The following is a 22,903-nucleotide window of genomic DNA, read 5'->3' on the forward strand; positions in this document are numbered from 1 at the left end:
CTGAGTCAGAACAATAGCTCATCCAATATTGCATTGCAAATGGTGGCATTAGGGGTTTGTTTGGAGAGAATGGATTGATTTCCCTTCGTGATATCCTTGCAATGTTATCCCTAAATTCCTCTCTATAAGTAATGGTAAAATGGCTATTTAGGAATTTATCTGAACCTTACTCGAATCAATTTTTATTTTTATTCCATATAAACTCATGTGTTGATAAATTGTCTTTTTCCATCAAGTTTGCTGCCAGGGCTTTCTACAGTCCTGTTCCTCTTTTGTCTCTTATCCCTTCATACTCCACCCTACTCCAACTGATGTCTCCAGGGATTGTTCTGGGCAAAATTATAAAGATGGAATTTTTGCTCAGAGTCTACCATCTGCTCAGCTGGATGTGATCTCTGTTGACGAAAGGGTTTTCACACCAGGAATTCCCTATGCTGAGGAAGTCATCGATCCTTCACATAAATGTAAATGTAAATGTTTGACAGAACAAGGTTGACTGAAGCTCTTGTGTGTGTTTGTGCAGGGAGGACATGAAAGCAGTGACAAGCACTGAAGAAAGAGAAACAAAAAAGAAGGAAGACACTTTAACTTTTACTCCACTTACAGTTATAATATTTGTGGTTGGCTGTTGTGTTATAATGATCTTACTTTACTTCTTCTACAAGTGGCTAGGTAAGAAATTACCTTTATTATATATTTTTTATTTTTGGTATACATTACCCTAACTCACTTCCATGAACTTCCTCTTTTCTTTAAATTAAGGTATTTTTAGTATGAAAACTTGGATGACTGATTTAGCTAATTTTTTAATCCTCAACCAAAATTCTAAATTCTTCCACCCTTGTTAGTTTAGATGGTACCTTGTGGTCTCAATAAGAGTATTCAGTCTTAGCAAGGCAGGAGTATTTGCTATGGCATAACTAGTTTTTCTTCTCTGCAGACAAAATGTTACTGTATAGTATCTAAAACAGTAGTCTAAGTTTTGGGGGTTTTTTGATGCATGAAATATCACAAATGTAATGCCTGCCCCAAAAGTGCAGTCCATATATTTTGGAGTTAAAATGCTGTTATCTAAAATTTATTTTAAAAATAGCTTTCCCTATATATTAACCTTTTATCATTAATCTAGATCCTCTATCTTAGAGGTCAGGATCAGATCATCTCAGAATATGATCAGGAATATGCCTGATGGCCTATGGGGTAGCCTGAAGTTTTTTGTACTCTGAGGGCTGAGGTGAAAGCTAGAATGATCCTCTTTCTAGCATGACCTCTTGGAAACTCTCCAGTCCTGCTTTTGTAGTAGTCCACCAATGGCCAAAGTGTACAATAGGCAGAAGAGGGAAATGGGGAAAGAGGAACATTCATGAAGATCACCCAAAAGCCTTTTGCCAAGCCATTGTTCAAAGAATGTTAGCATAAAGCAGAGGTGAAGAACCTGAGACCTCACAACTTAACTCAGTTGTTTAATTTCATCTGTCCTTTGGAAAGTTTTTCTTTAAAAAAACCTCTCAACCTATGACAACTGTACTTTAGCTTTCTTTAATAGCATTTTTAGTGTATTTACAGTATTGACCATTCCTTTTTTTTTCCCCTGGCCACTGCTCCAGTTCTAGCCCTCATCTCTCACATAAACTGTCATACTTGTCTCACTGCCTCTTTTTTCTCTTCCTAAGCCATCCTTTACATGCTGCCAAAGTCATTCTAATAGATCTGACCACCTTACTCTCCAGTTCCAGCGTCTCACCATTACCTATTAAGATAAAATACAAACTCGTTAACCTGGCATTCATAGCTCTCTACAATATGATTTCAACTTACCTTTCTCCTTATTTAACATTACTCCTGTTCAGATACTCTGTATCCCAGACAAACTAGTCTGCTGGCTGTTTCTTGATTTTGTTTTTACCGTCTGTGTTCATTTGTACACATCATCCTTCCTACTTCTCTTTCTAGTCCATTCCTCTGCCCAGACATACATGCACCCCTGGAAAATAGTCTCTCCACATCTCTAGCTGTCTTAATTCTTCTCTTTAGAGTCTTGGGCCAGGTACTACCTCTTGAATCAAGCCTTTGATCCCTCCTCCCTCCTTGAGCTAAAAGTTATCCCTCCTTCCTCAAATTTATTTTAAATCTAACCTCTCATGTGCATGTATTACTTATTTGTATACATCTCATCCACATCTTAGATTTTATTCCCAGTGCCTACTAAAATGAATTGCACTTAATGTTTGTTGTTCAGTCGTCCTACAGGGGTAGCCACTACCCTTTTTACGTTTCACAGGCTCTAGACTTTTTGCTTGTCCTGCTCTCTTGAGCAAAATGGCCTCACAGTTTCACTGAAACTTCACAATGTTTATGCGGTAAAATTAGTTGTCATTTTGAATTATTGAGAGATGAAGAAGGCTTTTAAGCTCAGTAATTTTTATAATAAAACTTTTATTAATAATTTTAAATAAAAATACATTAGTATTGGGGCAGCTAGGTGGCGCAGTGAGTAGAGCACTGGCCCTGGAGTCAGGAGGACCTGAGTTGAAATGCGGCCTCAGACACTTGACACACTTACTAGCTGTGTGACCTTGGGCAAATTACTTAACCCCAATTGCCTTGCCTTCCACTCTCCAAAAAAAAAATACATCAGTATGAAACATTGATAACTATATTACAACTCTTAGGAAAAGGCTCTTCCCCTCTCCCCATTGTGTTTTTTTCCAATTATATGTAAAGATTGTTTCAATATTCACTTTTATAAGATTTTTGAGTTCCAAATTTTTCTTCCTCTGTCCCTCCCCACCCCCTAAGACAGCAAGCAATCTGATATAGGTTATGTATGTACAATCATATTAATTATATTTCCACATTAGTCATATTGTGAAAGAAGAATCAAAACAAAAGGTAAAAACCACAAGAAAGGGAAAACCAAAAAAAGTGAAAATGTATGCTTCAATCAGCATTCAGACTCCATAGTTCTTTCTCTGGATATGGATAGCATTTTCAGTTGTCTTGGATTGTCTTGGATCTTTGTATCAATGAGAAGAGCTAAGTCTATCAGTTGATCATCACACAGTATTTCTGTTACTGTGTAAAGTGTTCTGGTTCTGCTCATTTCACTCTCAGCATCAGTTCATATAAGTCCAGGTTTTTCTGAAATCTTCTACTCATCATTTCTTATAGCATAGTAGTATTCCATTACATTAATATATGACAACTTGTTCAGCCATTCCCCAATTGATGGGCGTTCCCTCAATTTCCATTTCTTTGCCACCACAAAAAAAGAGCTTCTATAAATGTTTTTGAAACATGTGAGTTGAAAAGGTTCTTTATTACATGGATATGTCCATAAAATGGATCAAGTTAGATCCTATAACCTATATATAAGCCTACAGAAATAATTTATGTGATGTTGTTAGATTATTAGGTATGCATTATTACGTATCTCAAAAAAGCAGTATAAAGAAATTAATTCTTCCCCTTCTTAAATATTGTTGGACTTACTTTATTAGATCTCACATGATTATGTTAGCTTAAATTTTAGAATGAGTTGTTTTCAAACAACTACTGATAAGCAGGTAGTTCTTCTATTCATTTTACAAATCCTAAATAAACATACAGAGGAAGACACCATCACATTGCTGTCTAGTCAGGCTAATTGAATGTTCTTTGAGCATCTATTTAAGATAGCTTTTAAAAACAAATCAATTGAAATACGGTGTTTATACGGAAATTTTACGCCATATAACAGCATTTTACTGACATTTTCCTCTGTTTTCATTAAATATTTCTCCTTTTTTCTAGTCTATGTTATGATATCAATTTTCTGCTTGGCATCTTCAATGAGTTTATACAACTGCCTTGTACCACTGATTAGGAAAATACCATGTGGACGATGCAGGTATGAATTTTTTTCTGGGCAGCTATAGAATGCTGCTATTGGCTGTTTAAGTTATATGCAAAAAAAAAGGAAGTGGAAATGTCAAACTATCACACATTTAAACATTTTATTACTAGTCTCTTTATTTAAAAGGGAAACTAGTGGTTATTGCAGCAACTTTAGTACTGAATGGATATTTTTGTATTTCTTTTGGCTCTATTATAACCCCACCTAATTCTCTCCCCCCCCCCCAATCTGTTTTCATCTACATGGCAAACTAAATTCTCTCCATTTGTTTTTGTTTGTTTTAGGATTGTATGTGGCAGCAAAAGCTTTGAAGTGAGGCTTCTCTTTCTTGCAGCATTTTGCATATCCGTGGCTGTTGTTTGGGCTGTATTTCGAAATGATGACAGGTAGGGGATCAGTTTTTACTGTTTTAGATTAGAGACAGATTGTTACACATTTCACTCAGTTAATCATCTACTTGGCTAAGGAATTTATGGCTTTTATTCTAGAATATCATGGTTTTTAAAGAACTAATTTTCAGGAAAAACCATGTCAGATAAAGAATTTTCAAGCTGATTGATTTGGATTCAAATGTACAAAAGATATTTGAAATTGTGATTTCATGTTTAAATATAGGCTTAAAAGTAAAGAAGACAAAAATCATTTAATTAATTATTAACATATTTGTTGAAGGTTTATAGAAATTGGTACATCTAAATTTTTTTAGATAATTTTAGAATAAAATGCTCTAGTTAGCTTATTGTTTAGGAAAGTTATTCTACAAATTTGCAACATTTTTAAAACAAATTTAGCATCATTTCCTCTTTTTCTCATCATAATGACCAATATTCTAGCATATCATTGTTATAATACATATAGAAAATATTGTTTTCTTATTTTTTAACAAAAGTAATAGTAAACAGTCATAAAATCTTATATTTAGAGCTAGAAGGAACCTTAGAGATCATCACATCCAACCCACTCCTTTCACAGATTAGGTAACTGAAGTCCAGAGCCTTTAAATGACTTGCCCAGAGTCATACAGCTAATGTCTAAAGCAGGATTTGAACCCATGTCTTCCAGATTCTAAGTCCAACACTTCTACACCATGCTACATCAGTAGTCACATCACAGGGATTTAAATTCTGGGCCTTTTTCCCGTTTCTTTCATGGCAGTTTAACATTCCCACATCTTCATTTAAGAGCTTCATGAAGATGACTTTACAACATTCTAACTCTTCTAGTTCATTTCCAGTTCCCTTTATCTATGGCTTTACTGGTACCTTACGTTTAACATGATGAAAGTGAATTCATTTCCACCAGAAAACCTACCTGTTCCTTTAAATTCTCTATTTATATTGATGGTACCACCATCTTCAACTTTAAGAAATCTTTGAGTCATCCTTGACCTATTCCAGTCATTTATTACCCTTATGTAATCCTTTATAAAGTCCTTTTGACTCAGCTTCCACAATCTCATAATTGTTCCTCTCAAATCCAACTGTAATCACTCTAGTTCAGGAATTCACTACCGCCTTTTCTTGGCATAATTGTAATGCCTTCTTGAATAGTTTTCCTGCCACCATTCTGTCTTGTTTCCAATATAACCTTCATATGACTGCCAGAATAATTTTCAAATAATGTTGCTTCTCAACTCCAAAACTTTCACTAACTTCCCATTAAAGTTCTTTATAGTAGTATACAACTCTTTCTACAATTAGGCTCCAACCTACTATTCCAGCTTTATCTCACATTGTTTCCTTTCACAATCTCTATATCTCAGCCAAATCAGAATACATACCATCACCTGTCCTTACCTTCTTCCATCTTTTGTGACTTTATTCACATGCCTAGACTGTACTTCCCTCGCCCATCTCCTTAATACTAAGCTCCATCCATTGTCTCAAGATATAACTCAAGTACACTCTTCTTCATGAAACCTTTCCCATAGCTGTCTTCCCTTCCCCTTGAAAGAGAGCCTTCTCCTCCAGTTTCTCCTTGTATTATAATGATTTGTATATGTGCCTTATTTCTGCTCTTAAATTATGAATTTCCTGAAGACCAGTCTAGTTTTTAGTTCATCTTTTTCTCCCAACTGTTTCACCTGTCGTAGTAGGTGCTTAATGTTTATTTCATTGATTTTGTTAGACATATTATTCACTGTGACCTCTTTATTTTGTGAGGATCCATTTTAAAATAACTACAAATAAAAAAATTAATGTCTGATTTCAGATGGGCCTGGATTTTACAAGATCTTTTGGGAATGGCTTTCTGTCTGAATCTAATTAAAACATTGAAATTACCCAACTTCAAGGTACAGTATGTTGTTGCCCTGTCCAAAGTACACTAATTATGTGCAATAATAAAAAAAGAACAAATCATATTTGTAAAGCATGTTATGGTTACAAAGTACTTTCTGTGTATTATCTTACTTGACTCTTACAACAACCTTTTGAAGTAGGTAATGTAAAGTAGTTACGCTTTACATTTGTGGACACTGAGGCCCACAACAGTGAAGTAACCTCTTCAAGGTCACCTGGCTTAGTAAGTTAAGGGAGATGAGCCTTGAACCTAGGTCTTTTGACTCCCAGTCCACTGTTCTTCCTACCACACCATGCTGCCTGTTTGAATGATAACATACCTAATAGCCTTATAGAGAATGGAGAAATTTAATGAAGGACTTTGCTTTGAATCAATGATATTCAAAGAAATGAAAATGGTAGAAAGAAAAACAAAATCTTCTTTGCTTTATAGGACAAAATTAGAAATAGCAGTTGTGTGAGGGTTGGTTTGTGTTTTTGGGTTTTTTTTTAATGAGTATACAGATGTGTGATTGTCTCAAAACACTATTGACTTTTTTCTTAAGATGTGGGAAGTTTAGTCTCTTAATTTTTTTTTTCCTCTGACAGGCATGTGTAATACTTCTAGTCCTCCTTCTCATCTATGATGTATTTTTTGTTTTCATAACACCATTCATCACAAAGGTATGTTAATATTTCTGAAATTCATACATAATATTCTGAGAAATAAGACATTTATTCAGTCCATTAGATTGTTCATGCTTCAGGATTTTGCCATGAAATTGAAATCTATATACCCTTATGAATCCCCTCCCTCGATTTGAAATATTTTGAGAAGTCTTACTGTTGAAATTAATATAATTTATTGTAGGGTATAATTGTACTTTTTGTGCATTCTTAACTAAAATATTGTCTCTAGTTTGAGATACTATAGGCATGGTGCTTCCCCGCCCCCCCCCCTTTATTCCTTCATCCTTTATTCTGCAATTTAAGAAGATGCTTTATCATCGTTACCTGATCACTCCTACTTTTTCTACTCCTCATTCATCCTTTCTTGATTTGTGTTTCTTTCTCCTGAGTTTCTAGAGGCATGTTTTCCCTTTTCTAACTCATTTTCTTGCCTATCCAAACCAAGTCCGATTTTCTAAACCCACCTCATCCCACCAGTTATTTCCTTCTTTCCTTCCTAGTGATAATTTATAATGAAAGCCTTTATTACATATAACATATCCCAGGGATATGCCCTGGTAGTGATGAGTTATAGCTCTCTTCCAAATAATTTTGAATTGAAAAATTACATTTTGAACCTATCACCAGCCCACAGTATTCTACTAGCACCTTTCACTGCTATAAATGTCACAGTGAGGAGGCTACATATATTAATGGAAGAAAATAACACACTTAGCATTATGATTCATGAAAAACATAGTTATCTCATTTGATCTTTAAACAGGCCTGTGAAATAGTCAGTGCAAATATGACTAAAAATGAAGTAACTTGCCTAGAATCTCAATAGCTGAGGATCACTTGGCCTATGTAAGCATAGTATTAGTGTTTATGTGCTTAGCGCTATGACTTGTAATGTAAATTTTTATTAAAATTCCTGTCTTCTAGAACATAATATAAGCCCTTCTAAATTTTTTCAGGCTAAGGGCTTACAACATTTTGCATGCATTTATAAGAAGCAGTAAACCCATTACAGCAAATACCATTATTGTGGCAGATTCCAAATAGCAAAGCTATTTCAGTATCTGGCCTATAGTAATAGTGCTTTATTGAACCTTCACAACACAATACAGTAAATAAATACTTTTTCTAGTCTCTGTCCAGACAGTATTTACTCTGTAAGGGAGTATCTTATGTTTTGTCACTTGTTAATGAGAGAGGGAGGGAAAGGGAGAGGGAGAGGGGGAGAGAGAGAGAGAGATGGATATATAGATATAGCAAAGTATGCAAGGGACAACTGAGCTGGAGCTTAGCTCTTTACAGTTATAATGTTCTACTTTACACCAATAAACAATTATCCTCAGGTACTATCACTTCTCTTTATCTCGGTTGTATCAACCATTTCTGTACCCCACCACCACCACCACATAGCAAATTAAAGCGAAGCACACAGAGAAAGATTAAAGATCTGTAACCTCTAAGGTATTTTCCTTAGGGACATATAGGTTTAGAAACCTATAATCATATGCCCTGAGGAGGAAAGACATATGTACAACTATTCCTTCTACTATGTGTAAAGAATTTTTTGCTTTCTTCCATTCTTAGCCCCAGGAGACTAGAAATGTTTACTAGCAACACATTCATTACGATAAAATTGCAAAGCAACAACGAAAAAAAGTGAATGCTATTAAAGTTTTCTATATTGGGATTAAATTTACACTTTTAGGCTGTTGAAGTCACCTCATTACATAGCCATTCATTTAATCTCAGATAATTTCATTCTTAACTTTTCCATTTTTGCTGTTGTGCTTAGAAGGTTTGAACCTTGGAAGTGCCACATCATGTCTATGAGCCTAATAGGTTAATAGCAGGTAGGCAAGTAGGTATAGAAGTAGGAATATAAGATTGCATGTATTTAAAGCATGTGAAAGTGTTAATGAACTTAAATTTGGGGTGTCAGGAATTCATTAGTAAATTGAATCACAGTCAGCTCTCCATTAAATGGAAATTCAGTCATGATATAGAAATGTGATTTAAGAAGTAACCTTAACATCTATTTATTTTGTCACCTCCTTTAATTTAATGACTTATTAAATACTTAATATCTTCCAGGCATTGTGCTAAGTCATAGGGATATAAAGAAAGGCAAAAACAATTGCCCTCAAGGAACTCACCTTCTAATGAATGAGGAAACATGTAAATAACTAGGTGCATGTAAGATATATAAGGAATTAGATAAAAGGTAATCTCAAAAGCAAGACTAGGAAAGGTTTCCTGCAGAAGATAAGATTTGAGCTCATTCTTGATGGAAGCCAAGAAAACTAAAAGGTGAAGGTGTGAAAAGCATTTCAGGCATAAGGGAGAGCCATTGCAAAGGCAGACAGTTGGGAGATGGAATATCATGTGCACATGCAGATAGATTATAGAGTGTATGGATGGGAGTAAGATATCAGACTGGAAGGATAAGAAGAAGCCACGTCATAAAGGGCTTAAAATGCCATACAGAGAACTTTATATTTAGTCCTGGAGATAATAGAGAAACCACTAGAGTTTTTTGAGGAGAACAGGTGAGTAACATGGTCATACTTATGCTTTAGAAAAATCATTTTGGCGGCTGAATGAAGATGAATTGGAGTGGAGAGAGTGCTGAGATAGGGAGACCAAATAGGAGGCTATTGCAGTTACATGGGAGGGTCGTAATGTAGAAATCAAAGTGATAGATTCTACTTAAAAACTTTTAGCAGTGGAGTGTATATGATAGATTAGTCGGGTAGTCGTTATAACTGGATAGGGGTGAAATGGATGGATTGAAGTAAGGTAAGAATGAAAGCCAGAAGACCTGTTAGGAGGCTCTAGTCCAGGCAAGTCATATCTACTACTACCCTTATACTAGGATGGTAGCAGTAGGGATAGAGAAGAAGGGGACATATTCCAGAGGTGATGTGTAGGTGGAATAGACATGAAGTGCTAACTGATTAGATATGAGAGGTAAAGAAGGTAAAAGAATCAATTATACCAAGTTTCAGATGTAGGAGACTCAGCAAATCTTGGTGCCCCTGACAGAAATAGTGAAGTCGTGACTAGGAGCAGGTTTCAAAAAGAAAATAAACTCAATTTTAACAGACTGATTTTGAGGTAGTAGTGAGACTTCCAGGTTGAGAATTCTTGTGTGAGTTGGAAATCATTGGATTTTGGATCTGGACCTTAGAAGTCATATATAGAGTGTTCCTAGAATCTGGACATATAGGCAAAAATGCATATTTTCAAGAAATGAAATGAATGAAATTTTCAACAACATTTTATTTAATTGGAATATTAACAAATAACATCTTCAATATGATTCCCATCATTTGTGATGCAAAGGTTGATGCACTTTGCAAGATTCACATGAACTCGATGCAATAACTCTACATTGCTGTCAATTTTAGCACGTTCACTCTTTATACATTCAATTAAGTGTGTTGCATCTGTGATTTTCATTGAGTACCCCTTCTCCTTTAGCATGTCGCAGAAAAAGAAGTCAAGGGGGCTAAGGTCTGTTAATATTCCAAATATTTCAAAATATGCATTTTTTCCTATGTGTCCAGACTTTAGGGACACCCTGTAGTCTAACTCCTACGTTTTTACATATGCAGAAACAGGCCTAGAAATGGCTTACCCAGTAACTTGTGTAAGTTATTACATAAATAATAACTAGCAGAGCCAGGATTCAAAATGAGGGAAGGAGGAAAGAACGGGTGACAATGCAAAGGGCTTTTGATGGATAGAGGAGGGAAATTTGATGGATGGAGGTGTTTTGGATGTCCTTAATTTGGTTTTTTTTAGTAACTTTTTATTGATATTTTGTTTTATGTCACCATAGTATCCCATGTATTTCTCTTTCTCACTCTCCTAGAGAGCTATCCCATATGACAAATAGTATTTTTTTGAGAGGAAAAAAGTCCTTAGCTTTCTTAAAGAAGTAAGCAAAGCTGTGCTTTTACTGTGGAAGTACAAGACCATGGTCACTATAGCTGGTAATTCCATTGCTCCTGCCACCCTGTTCAGGAGCAAAAAAGAGCCTTTAAAAAACAATTCATTACCTTTCTCACCCAGGAAGCAAAGTTAAGGGGGATCCCTTAGTCTGTCATAACATTTCCTTTAATACCATCCGTTTTGTTTTTAATACCTATTTACCTTCATAACCTATTTTGCTTTGAGATGATAGAACTTGAGACCTGTATCCCACAACCTCCCCAGCTCAGTGACTGAGGAGTATTTGCCAACTCCATGCCAAACTCCATCTGCAGGAACTATTTACACAATAAGTTTATTTTGCTCCTCTCCCCCTTCTATCTTGTACTCTCCTCTGATAGAAGCTTTGAGCAAAAAGTGGGGAGAGAATGCTAATTCCAGCTTGGAGTGTGGAAAGGGAACAGAATCGAAGATGAGCAGCTTTCAAGGTCAGGAGGCTTACAAAGCTTTCCAGTTCCTTTTGGGCTGCTTCTTCATTCAGCAAATATTAATATGTAATGTGAAGTATTAAATGTTTAGTAAGTCATGTAATTGTTATGCAATATAGTTTCATTATTATATAGTAAGTATTGTGACTTTTCAGAAAACTATATCCATACATACCCAAATAAAAGTATAAATATGGAGTCTGTTAGCTGAATATGAAAGATTTGTAATTACCATTGTTCATTATTATCCTTGCAAATAATGAAGAGTTGACTGTGAATATCAAAATTATATGTTAGTACAGGACAGTACTTTGGTTTACTTTGTTAAACTGTGTGCATTTTATTATCTGTCAGTCTCTGAAGTTTTATCAACACCATTGTAGGAAGAGCAAGTGTGCTAGAGGGGTGTGTGTGTGTGTGTGTGTGTGTGTGTGTGTGTGTGTGTTTGTGTGTGAAATGACTACATTCTCTTTGGTTCTCCATGAATATTGAATTGAGAAAAAGAATTTTGCAGCTTATTTTGAAACATTTTGTAATAATTATTTGTTCAGCAGATATTAACCAGATAGATGCTTTGTACTGAACACTGTACTAGGTGTTCAAAGTCTTCTTGAACAGTGGCAAATTGTTAAATCATTTAGAGGACACAACTTTGTTCTTTTCCATTGAATAGAATGGAGAAAGTATCATGATCGAAGTTGCAGCTGGACCTTTTGGAAGCAGTGAAAAGGTAGGAATATGTTATACAGAAATGCATATTCATAGTGAGTGTGTGTGCACAATCAATTTTGCTGCATTTCCATAGTGTCTGCAATTAATAATTTCGTCTTCTCATTTAATTCAATGAGTATGTAGTGCATATTAAGGTATAATTTTTTTCTTACAAAATATAGCCACTTTTTAGTCATTTAAAATTATTAAATACCTATTGACTTGGGTTTCATCCTAGAATGGTGGAAACTTGGTGGAAGCCACTGCTCAGCCCTCAGCTCCCCATGAGAAAGTAAGGATTGTATTTCAGATATGTTCACTGGACTCTAAATCACACCCTCTGCGACAAGATTCTTCTTTGGGGGAAAAACAGATGGCCAAAATAAAGTCTAACTTGTTTCAAGACCTAAGTCATATTGTGGTCATTGAAGTTAGACAGTGGGGCTATTGGATTAATAGGATTCAATCCTATGTGTGTGTTGGGTTTCATTTTTCCAAAGCTACATAATCTGCTTCTTTCAAGCTTTGTAAATCATGTGTGTGAGTGTGTGTGTGTGTTCAATGTGTGTCTTCTGATTTCAAATTCTTTTTAAATGTCAATTAAAATGGGTAAAACAATAGTTCTAATGTCAGTACATTGCTTTTTAAATGTGATAATTAAAGATTCAGATGCGGCTTAATGTCAGCATTTCCTCCTGCAGTTGCCAGTCGTTATCAAAGTACCAAGGTTGATATATTTCTCTGCAATGAGTGTGTGTCTAGCACCTGTTTCAATATTGGGTTTTGGAGACATTATTGTTCCAGGTGAGCAGTTGTCTATAATAATTTTTTAAATTTCCTTTTAACATGGGTGTTTAACTCATTTTTCATATTTCCCTTGAATTTTAGTAAGTTACATTGTAACTACAGGTTTATAGAGAAGATACTGTTGCCAAAGTTGCCTGTAAAACAAATTATATTTATAAATTTCTATTTTAAAATGTAAGATGGCTTAGAAGAGTCTAGTAAGAGTTGGAAGAACCAGGGCAGGATAATACCAAGTATACTTGAAGAGGTAGTTGCATGTTTGGATCATTGAAGTAGGCTCCTCTTAAAATATTAGCTAATTATTCTCTCTTTCTCTGACTGCTCTGCCTGACTCTTAAAGGACAGTGCTCTCAGACATATAGGGGATACACAGTGTTAGAGCAACAAATCACATCTCCTAAGAGGTATAACTCTTGTTTGATCATGGCCAGTCTATGCATCAGATACCTATGAGTGAAGCTAGGCCATTAGAAAGTACTAGCTCCATTGTAATCCCCTTCAGCCAAACAAGAAGAGTCCTAGTTAGTACTTCTCTCAGCATGGCCAGTGGAAGAAAGAAGATGGTGGCTATAAGCTGACACAATATAGTCCTGCTTCACATAGCTCCGGCCATGGTCATTTGGCAATTCACTTTTTACAGAAATAAAAAAGTGAGGAACCATTTCTATGGTATGACCTTAAGGCAACTTAAAATTTCAAAAATAACACGTTTGCTAAAAATTCATGGTTTAATTTTAAAATTTAATTTCCCATTTTAAAAAGATAAAATATTATTTTTGAACGTGTAGAAATGTGATTAAAGAATTGAAAGAATAGAAGACAACCAACTAGAGTAAGCCTTCCTCTTTCACTAGACAGGGACCAAAACTAATTAAATTAAATAAAAATAAAAGTAAACATTTTCTCGTATAAATTCAGGCAACAAGAAGAAATTCTTTTGACTAAGTAAAATAGCAGTTATATTTTAAGCCTACCACTGATGTATGTGATGTGTACATTAGCTAGCTGTGCATTTGTTATATAAATATTAATAGTCAGTTCTCAGAATTCTTTATAGACTGAATTTTACAAATGATCTCCTTAATAAAGAAGTAACTGTTTTTTTTCTGTACAACCATAAAACTAGAATTGATATTTCACTGACCTTTTAAGTTTTTGAATTAAAACTTGAAACTTTCTCATACTATTATGAAAATAGACCCTTTTTATCATGTAGTCTAGCACCTGTGAAGATAAGATATGATCCTCCTCTAATGGAGGATTGGCCATAGTCACAGTTTATATAATAGAAATTAAAATATTTTAAATTCAAGAGAGAAGGACAAAATACTAGAAGGTCAGCAGAGAGAAGACCCACTTAAGATTATCTTAGGGTTAGTGGTTTCAAGTTTCGTTAAATTTATATAGCCTCATTTATTCTATAGATTTCGAGATTCCTTACTTCCATTATAATATTGAAATGCACACGTAATTTAACTTATCTTTAAAGGATTTTTTCCCTTAAGAAATGAATCTTGTTGGGCTTTTTAGGTCTCCTGGTTGCTTATTGTCGAAGATTTGATATCCATGTTGGTTCTTCTATCTATTATGTTTCCTGTGTAATTGGTAAGTTATTTTATTTCCTTTTTTGATTCATAATTGTGTAGGCAAATAGAAGACAAGTCTGGGAATCCAGGTGTTAAGGCACACTGTGCTCATAACTAGCTGGGTGGTACTTTGGCAGATGAGTTGATTGAAGAACAAATAGTTAAGTGACTTACCTATATTCACCCAGCTACTTTTTAAAGTACTTAGGTACTTTACCTAATTCACAAGATTTTTTGAAAGGAGAAAATCAGACTGAAAAACATTAATTACCATAAAGCAAAAAATTAGATTTCAGAAAGCTAGCCTGGTGTAGTGGCCATAGAGCCAGCCTTGGAGACTTAAGTCCTTCTTCTTACAAAGAGAGTGGCTGAGTGACTCCAGGAAAATAATCACTTTACTTACTTCTCAGTGCCTCCAGGCAACTTCCCAAGGCTATTAATTGATAGAGCAAATACAGCTCTTCTTTGGTAAAAAGGAATTTCCTAATTGGGAATTCATTCTGCCAAAGAAATTGTAGGTTACCCTGAGTCTACCACCTGCCCCCAAAAACAGATTTGAAAGCCAAAGAAGATTCATAGAAATATAAAGTATAATAACTCATTTATCAGGAATTCACTTATCCTGGAACTGCAGTTATCTAGTACACATGGAACAACTGAGAAGTACCCATGAAGGCTTCTGAGCAGCCATCCAAGATAGAATAAAGTACACACCCTTTATTCACAGGACGGCCCCTTTACTCACAGCCTTTTAGTTCACTTTAGGTACAATTATAACAAACCCCCTGATCTGGTTTCTTAGCCCATAGCAAATCAAAAAAGCTAAAGAAGGAGCTTTATTATACTCAAGCACACTTACAGAAAAGATAGTTTTAATCTTCTATGCAGTCTAACAGTAAGAAAGATAGGAAAAGCTTTTTTTTTAAAAAAAGAGAAAAGTAAAATGCAGGGCATCAAATGGAAGAATTTTAAATGATTTAGAAATATAGGCTAGTCAAGGAGCTCTGTTATCTCTCAGTAATCCCTAAAAATATCACATATTGTAGCACCTAAAAAGGTGTTCTGATATAATGGAAGAAGCGCTGGCCTGGGGAGCTCTTTTACCTTGGGCAAATGATTTAGCTCCTCTAGGCCTCAGTTTCTTCTTCTGTAAAATTATGGGTTTGGCCTAGAATGATTTCCAAGGTTTGTTCCAGCTCTAATATTCTGTAATTGTATGTTCAAAATGGTTACTTTGGATCATCCAAAAAAGCTTACTATTTCTCAATGTTTGTCTCCTGTTTAAGGAGTCAGCAGTCTGTAGTACTTTTTAACTATCCAGAGTACTTGAAACAAAGTATTGTCACTCAGTGCAATAATTACATTTTAATCCTTTGGACTATGGAACAATTCCTTCTCTGGTGATACTAGATAACTGAAGGATTACTGTTACTGTTTTTATCACTGATGAATAATTAAACTAATACTGTGCACATACTCTAATCAATTTCTTAACTTTTAAGAGATTGTGGGGTTAGCTTTCAAAAAGCATTGGGTGGGACAGTCTTAAAACTGTGAATAGAACCTAGTTTGCCAGGGTCTTCAAGATGTTTAAATACAGTCTTTCGTAATTTTTAAAATAGCAGCACAAGTGCCTGTGAATGTAAATGACTAACATGTAGCATTCTTCCTCTTGCAGCCTATGCCGTGGGCATGGTGCTCACATTTGTAGTTCTGATGCTAATGAAGCAGGGGCAGCCGGCTCTTCTCTACTTAGTACCTTGCACACTTATTACTGTTGTGATTGTTGCTTGGAGACGTAAGGAAGTAAAGAAGATCTGGAAAGGCACTAGCTACCAGGTATGTACTTAGATTTCTATGTTGATACTTTGACTTAATTATCTTTGTGATTAGTTAGCTTAATTGTCTGGTCACTGTCTCTTAACTTACTTTGGTGTGTTGTGAAGACATTCTAGAAACAGGATGAATCTTCTGGTGGCTGCCACCTGCCACATCATCAGTTTTCTGACAGCTTCCTGTCTGTATCTGAAGCCAAAAGCACAAATCTTAGAAGATCCTTTGAAAAACCATGCCTATGGAAAGAAGAAGATAAAGATTAGGAGGGAAACCATTTCAGAAAACAAAAGTCACGTCAAGTTCCTAAAAATACCTTCAAACATACGAAAGCATGATTCATGGAAAATGTAATTTTAGTTAAAAATTAACTTTTAATCTCCATAAGTAGCCAAAGCACTAATTTTATATAACTAAATCAGCTGCTCTTAAGCTCTTAGAAGTGCTTATAAAAATGTTTCTGGGTGAGAGACAATGCAGCACAGTGAATAAGAAGCCAGCTTTGGAGTATGGAAGACCTGGGTTTAAGTCTTGTCTTTGATACATAAATACCTTGGGCAATCACTTAATTTCTTGCCCTAGGCAACTCTAAAACTTTTAGTGGCCAAGCAGGTATAGGCCAGCTTTGATAAGAACAAGTTTCCTTTCTAGGAATTTCTTACAGCAATGAAATTATAAGTTTGATTAAAAAGAGAGACAGAGACAGGGCAGTGATGACAAATTTAAACATGATATATTAGCTAGTCTGTAAATTCCTAGGGCAGAGAAATTTTCATTATCAGAACTTGTTTATGTTGGGTGTTGGGCTGTCTGTTCATTGAAACTAAATTCCTCCCAAGTTCACTGAAGCTAAGTCCTCTTTTCTCCCACCCCTGCCTCACCCACACAGTGTTTACTAGTGTGCTATTACTGAAAATAGTTGGGAAACTCTAGATAGAAGCACTTTGCTACTGAGGTCAAAGTCATGGCTTTGATCCATGTTATGATGGCTGTATTCCAAGTACAGTTAGCTACACTGTCAGCCAGTCAACAGATATCTATTAAGCACCTACTCTGTGCCATCCACTATGCTAAGTGCTACAGATACAAATGTGGGGAGAAAAAAGAAACAGCTCCTGCCCTCAAAGAGCTTATAGACTAACAGGGGAAGACAAAACACAAAAGAAAACTGAAAAGCAAAAGAGAAGGGAGGAAGAGGAGGCATGAGGGCATGGTGAAAAGTTAGAGAAGTTTCAGAGTAGTAGGTAAGAAATGAGGAGATGTTCTGAGCTAAACATTCTTCTTAAACTGAGAATTAATTACACACACTCCTTAGGCCATGTCACATCTGTGATATTAATATTTACAATATCCATTATGAATAAAATTAGCAAAATTCCTCCCATTACTTCATGCTCATGTTTTCATGTTTAATCCCTCTATGAAATCTCCATGGAGCCTCAGATAAGACATTGTTCCCAGATGCCTCAGTGGGGTTAAGAGCCCCTAATGGAAAGTCAAAATTATAGAATAAAATGTTTTATAACCTTTAAATATTAAAACATGTATTCTCCTGTCATTGATTTACTTTAACATCCTGAAACACCTTGCATAAATGTTGCCCATTTATCAGAACCTTTACTTTTTAAAATTTAGTGCACAGTGGAGAAACAACTTGGTCCAATAATGTTATAAGAAGATTACTGTCAAGTTTCTGATAGCTCAAATTCTTTTCAAAATATAATCACTTTGAAGAAGACCAATTTAACAAGGACAATTAACACTTTGTTGGCTTAAAAATAAACCTTGAAAGAGTTGAATCTCATATTGTCTTAGGGTTTCCTGGATATCTTCAAAAAATAAATAAGTCATACTAGTATAAAGTGAAAATGGTGAATAACAGATGGTAGCCCAAATATTGTACTGGTCTCCACTAAATTCTACCTAAAAAGGCCTCTGTGTTGGCTTGATTTTCTTTGTGAATTGCAATCAAATCATCAATACTATTACTTCTGGAAAAGGTTTGTCAGTTGTTTGCTGTTATAGTTCCATTCGCCAGATTCACTAAAAGGAGAAAACATCCTTGGTCACTATTCTTTTTTTTTGCATCATCTTTCTATGGTAGGCCCAGCCTGATTCAGGCTAGTCTGGTGCTTCAGGTTCAGAATTGGAATGACATAAGACACTCATAGATTAATATTTTAATTAATAAGAGGAAGTGACTTTAATTGTGGCATAGAAACGACACTCAGCAAAGACACAGCATTGATTCACATAAGTGCAACTTCTATGTCTCTCTGCTGCCCCCACACACACCCCTACTCTGCCCAGCCACCAGGAAGTCATATCACTGGCAAGAGTCTTAGTCTCCTGAGTTAGTTAAGTCTCAAGGAGAGTTTTTGTGTGGAAAGGAAAAGCTAGTCTAGTCTGAGTGGTATATAATATTCCTGCTACACCTCACCACCTGGTGACAAAGTTCCAAAGGTTTTTAGAGGATTTCCTGCCACTTAAAAGGTTTTAGAGCCATTACTAGACAGTCCTCATTTCAGGGATACTAGAAGCCTGCTATAGGCAGCACTGGAAGAAGAGCTTAGTGAGGATAAAAGAAAAACAGAACAACAAAAACAAAAAAAGGAGACAAATAATATAATGACCCTATGAAGGAGTGACTGACTACGGAAATGAATGAAGACCAGAAATTCCAAGTTTCATCTTCTCCCATCCCTAAGAAGGACCAAGTTCCAGATCTAAACAATCTAGGGCATGTGGTGGGTGATACCAAATCTTTGCAGTTCACAGTGGGAGTCCCTGTGGAAAGCGGTGATGATGAACAGGAGCAACACCAGGAACATCAAGGCCACAGCTCAGATGATGACACCTCTGGCACAGTCATTGAACCTCATCTTGTCAGGGTCATCTCTGCAAAGGTAGCTAAAAGGTCATGCATGCAGCCTGTCCCAGTGCTAGGGTCAATATTGAGATCCATTCTGTACCACTTCCTACTCCATGTTCCTTGATCCACTGGCCAGGAATTGGGAGTTTCATTAGGGAGGAGGGATATATGGGGAATACTAAATATGTGTCCCTATAAAGACCTCTGCTCTCCTCTTCCAAAGGACTTGAGAATTTTAGCACTACATCTCCCAACAGTGCTACACTTTGGTTCTCCAAGTCACTTCTAAGAAAGAAAGAACCAGCGACTAATGATTACTGTATTGACAGCAATATGGGAGAGCCCAGTCAGTTCTAGATTACAGTAAGAAAAGAGCTTCGTGGGTCCTGCCTTTGCTGTGGCACAAACCAATGCCCATTCTTTAGTGCCCACACCATTGTCTGCTCTGCTTCTGATACTCTCTACTCCTCTGGGAAGGCCTAGCCCTGCCCACCCCCATGCCAAGACTTTGTGCTGTGTCCTGTGCTAGGCTAAGTGCTGCTGCAAATGCTGCCACTGCTGGGGTCCAAGGGGTCCCCTCTATGGCAGAGCCAGGTGTTACGATGGGAGCTGCCACTACCAGAGCCTGAGCTTTACTCTTCTGGGCCAGGCCAAACACTGTTGAGAATGATTATGTTTTACCCTCCCATGCTGGGACGTGTCCTAAGATCCACACTGCAGGGAGTTGATCCACCTATCCCTAACTGGGAGTCCCAGAGAGAGAAAATTATGGTTCACAGGAGCAAGAATGGAAGCAGTCTCTTCTTTTACTCTTTTTAAACTGATATAGTGCCTCCTGTCCTCAGCAAATCAGCTGTTGTTCATGTCCAGCACATTTGTCCATATCCCAAGTTCTGGAAAGATCACTAGGCTCTTGGAGAAGGTGAAGCATTATCCTTTCATGTGCTCCCCCCATGCCTTTGGCCAGAGAATACCAATAAAGTTCTGCAAATACAATGTAAAAATCCCAATGTGTTCCTTCAGAACACTTCTTAGATCATTTTTGCATTCCATTCTTTAGAAAAGACTCAGGCCTATCACAGCTGGTGAGCCTGGAGATCACAATTTATGCCCAAATGCAAAAATGACACAGATTCATCAAATGATAGTTTATAGTATTTATCATTATCAGTGCATGGTTCTTAAAGATGGAGCACATTCACATCTGTCTCTAGTTGCTGAACACCCACAGTCAAGTCAGTTCTCTCTCTCTCTCTCTCTCTCTCTCTCTCTCTCTCTCTCTCTCCCTCCCCCTCTCCCCCTCCCTGCCTCCCTCTCTCTTCCCCCCCCATCCCCTTGGGGCAACAGGGTTGTCTCATAGTATGCACCCATTACCACCCTAAATAAGCAAGGAGACCACCTTTCTCTGCATTACCTTTTTCCCACTTCAGCAAAGCCATTCCAATCCAACCCTGTCAATTCTGCCAGTTGTAGGCCAGAACTTCTTCTGGTGCTTCAGGTTCAGAACAAAGCAAGAAACTAATAGATCATCTAATGACAAATCGAAGTTTAACTAGCCACAGCATTGAAAGGACACTCAGTAAGGAACCAGCATTGATTCACTTGAGTGCCGCTTCCCTGCCTCCTTGAGTGCTGTGCTCACTGGGAGACACCACTGGCCCAAGCCTGTCTCAAGGATGGTTTCAATTCCTTGTAAGGAAAAACTAATCTAAACTCGGTGGCAGATAATGCTCCTCCCTACTTGTATTAACGTGTGAGCTCCGTGGAGGAAGAGACTGCCTCTCTTTTGAATTTGTATCTCCCCAAGGCTTATCACAGTGCTAGGGATATAGGAAACACTTCATAAATGTTTCTTTCATTTATTCATGCATTTGAAAGATTAATGGAAGGACTTGAACAAGATGAGAATGCATAGAAGGTTGTCCTCTAAGAAAATGAGATTACTGATGCATCCAAGTTGTTATTCTAAGGCATGTTGAAAAGCAACAGTTTATAGCAAGGCTCACTTTTACTTTTTAGATAATTTCTTATGGACTATCCCATAATTAAGTGCCTTATTTATCTGCTAAGTCATAAGACACAGCTCTTCTTGGAAGGGAGGAAGGTAGAAGCAACCACATTTGGACCCCATTTCTTCTGGTACTGCATCTGTTTATGTATGTGGAAGCCATGAATCAGAATTCCAGTGTTTTAGAAGTTTAATGAAAATTATTCATGAATTTTGGAACTAAGACCTACTCTAATTATCTAATTCAATTGGCAATACTATACAAGTATAAGAATGTACAGATTCAATATACTTTTAACATCAATAGAGAAAGTGAGTAAGGGGAGCATTGCATCAAATCCATCAGAAGGAGATGAGTAGGAAGAAGTTTTATTAGTAACTCAGTATGACTGTTGTAAATGTTTATGCCATAGGCACAAACTAGGCAAGTTTTGTTTGGAGTATGATTGGTAGCCTGAGCATCCAGTGCAGAGACAAAGATAAATTATCTTTTTTACCAATTGAAATGAACACCTTCCACCTACCTACTACTCTGCACTACAGTAGGCCCCTTCTAAGAGGTTTAGGAAAGAGACACAAGTCTGAGTTAGTGAAAATTAATTAAATTAACTTACAAAACTTTTTAAAAAAATACAAAATGTATACCTTTCAAGAATTGTAGATACCATTTACATCTTAATCTGTCTCAAAGCAGAGATCCTATTGGATCCTTTTGGATTAATGATTCATTTACAGTTATAAAAAATTATTCCTAAAGTCCTTAAAAAGGGTTAATTAAAAATGTAACTCAGAAAGAAATAGGAAATAATAAATGTAAATGCCTTTCAGTCACCTAATATTATCTTCTTTCTCTCCTGGAAACATGGATGAGACCCAGAATCTATTGACCTCATCCTCTTCTTCTATTTTATTTTTTACCTTTTCAACCTTTATTTTGTTTAGTATAATTAATTTATTTATTTTTAGTTTTCAACATTCACTTCGATTAGATTTTGAGTTTTAAATTTTCTCTCCCTCTCCTCCCCCCTCCCAAAGACAGCGTGCAGTCTGATATAGGCTCTACTTATGTATTCATATAAACATATTTTCGCATTAGTCATGATATGAAGAAGAATTAGAACTAATGGAAGGAACCACGGGAAGGAAGAAACAAAACCAAACAACAAAAGAAAAGGAGAGCAAATAATATTCTTCCCTCTGCACTCAGGCTCGAAAGTTCTTTCTCTGGAGGTGGATAGCATTTTCTATCGTGAGTCTTTTGGAGTTGTCTTAGGTCCTTTCATTGCTGAGAAGAGCTAAGTATATCAAAGTCAGTCATCTCACAATGTGACTGTTACTGTGTACAATGTTCTCCTGGTTCTACTCATTTCACTCAGCATCAGTTCATCTGAGTCTTTCCAGGTTTTTCTGAAGTCTACTTGTTCATCATTTCTTATAGCAAAATAGTACTCCATTACATTCATATGCCACAGCTTGTTCCGCCATTCCCCATTTGTTGGGCATCCTTTTAATTTCCAATTCTTGGCAACCACCAAAAAAAAAGCTGCTATAAACATTTTTTATACATGTGGGTCCTTTTTCCTTTTTTATGATCTCTTTGGGATACAGATCTAGAAGTGGTATTGCTGGGTCAAAGGGTATGCACAGTTTATAGCCCTTTTATAGCCATAGTACCAAATTGTTCTCCAGAATGGTTGGATCAGTTCACAATTCCATCAGTGATGTATTAGTGTTCCAATTTTCCCACATCTTCTCCAACATTTATCATTTATCATTTTCCTGTTTTGTTATGTTAGCCAGTCTG

The 22,903-nt window shown here is 36.3% G+C and overlaps 1 protein-coding gene and 1 long non-coding RNA gene across 4 annotated transcripts in view; one reads left to right on the top strand and one right to left on the bottom strand.

Moving 5' to 3' along the window:
• Positions 1 to 22,903, top strand: part of SPPL2A (signal peptide peptidase like 2A) — a 60,477-nt gene that overhangs the window by 34,249 nt on the left and 3,325 nt on the right. The window contains exons 6-15 of one of the 2 annotated variants that reach the window (XM_036735546.1): positions 524 to 672; positions 3,793 to 3,889; positions 4,180 to 4,281; positions 6,107 to 6,188; positions 6,784 to 6,858; positions 11,956 to 12,012; positions 12,232 to 12,285; positions 12,695 to 12,797; positions 14,331 to 14,405; positions 16,065 to 16,225. In XM_036735546.1, coding sequence (XP_036591441.1) covers positions 524 to 672; positions 3,793 to 3,889; positions 4,180 to 4,281; positions 6,107 to 6,188; positions 6,784 to 6,858; positions 11,956 to 12,012; positions 12,232 to 12,285; positions 12,695 to 12,797; positions 14,331 to 14,405; positions 16,065 to 16,225 — 955 coding nt within the window. The remainder of the gene's footprint in view (positions 1 to 523; positions 673 to 3,792; positions 3,890 to 4,179; positions 4,282 to 6,106; positions 6,189 to 6,783; positions 6,859 to 11,955; positions 12,013 to 12,231; positions 12,286 to 12,694; positions 12,798 to 14,330; positions 14,406 to 16,064; positions 16,226 to 22,903) is intronic. The other variant, XM_036735547.1, reaches the window with a different exon arrangement.
• The window catches only part of LOC118828713, a 45,447-nt gene that overhangs the window by 1,530 nt on the left and 21,014 nt on the right, over positions 1 to 22,903 (bottom strand). For both annotated transcript variants that reach the window (XR_005008960.1, XR_005008961.1), the window contains exon 2: positions 16,316 to 16,458. This is a non-coding gene — a long non-coding RNA (uncharacterized LOC118828713). The remainder of the gene's footprint in view (positions 1 to 16,315; positions 16,459 to 22,903) is intronic.

This window comes from Trichosurus vulpecula, chromosome 8 (assembly GCF_011100635.1).
Source record: "Trichosurus vulpecula isolate mTriVul1 chromosome 8, mTriVul1.pri, whole genome shotgun sequence".
Taxonomy (NCBI): Eukaryota; Metazoa; Chordata; class Mammalia; order Diprotodontia; family Phalangeridae; genus Trichosurus; species Trichosurus vulpecula.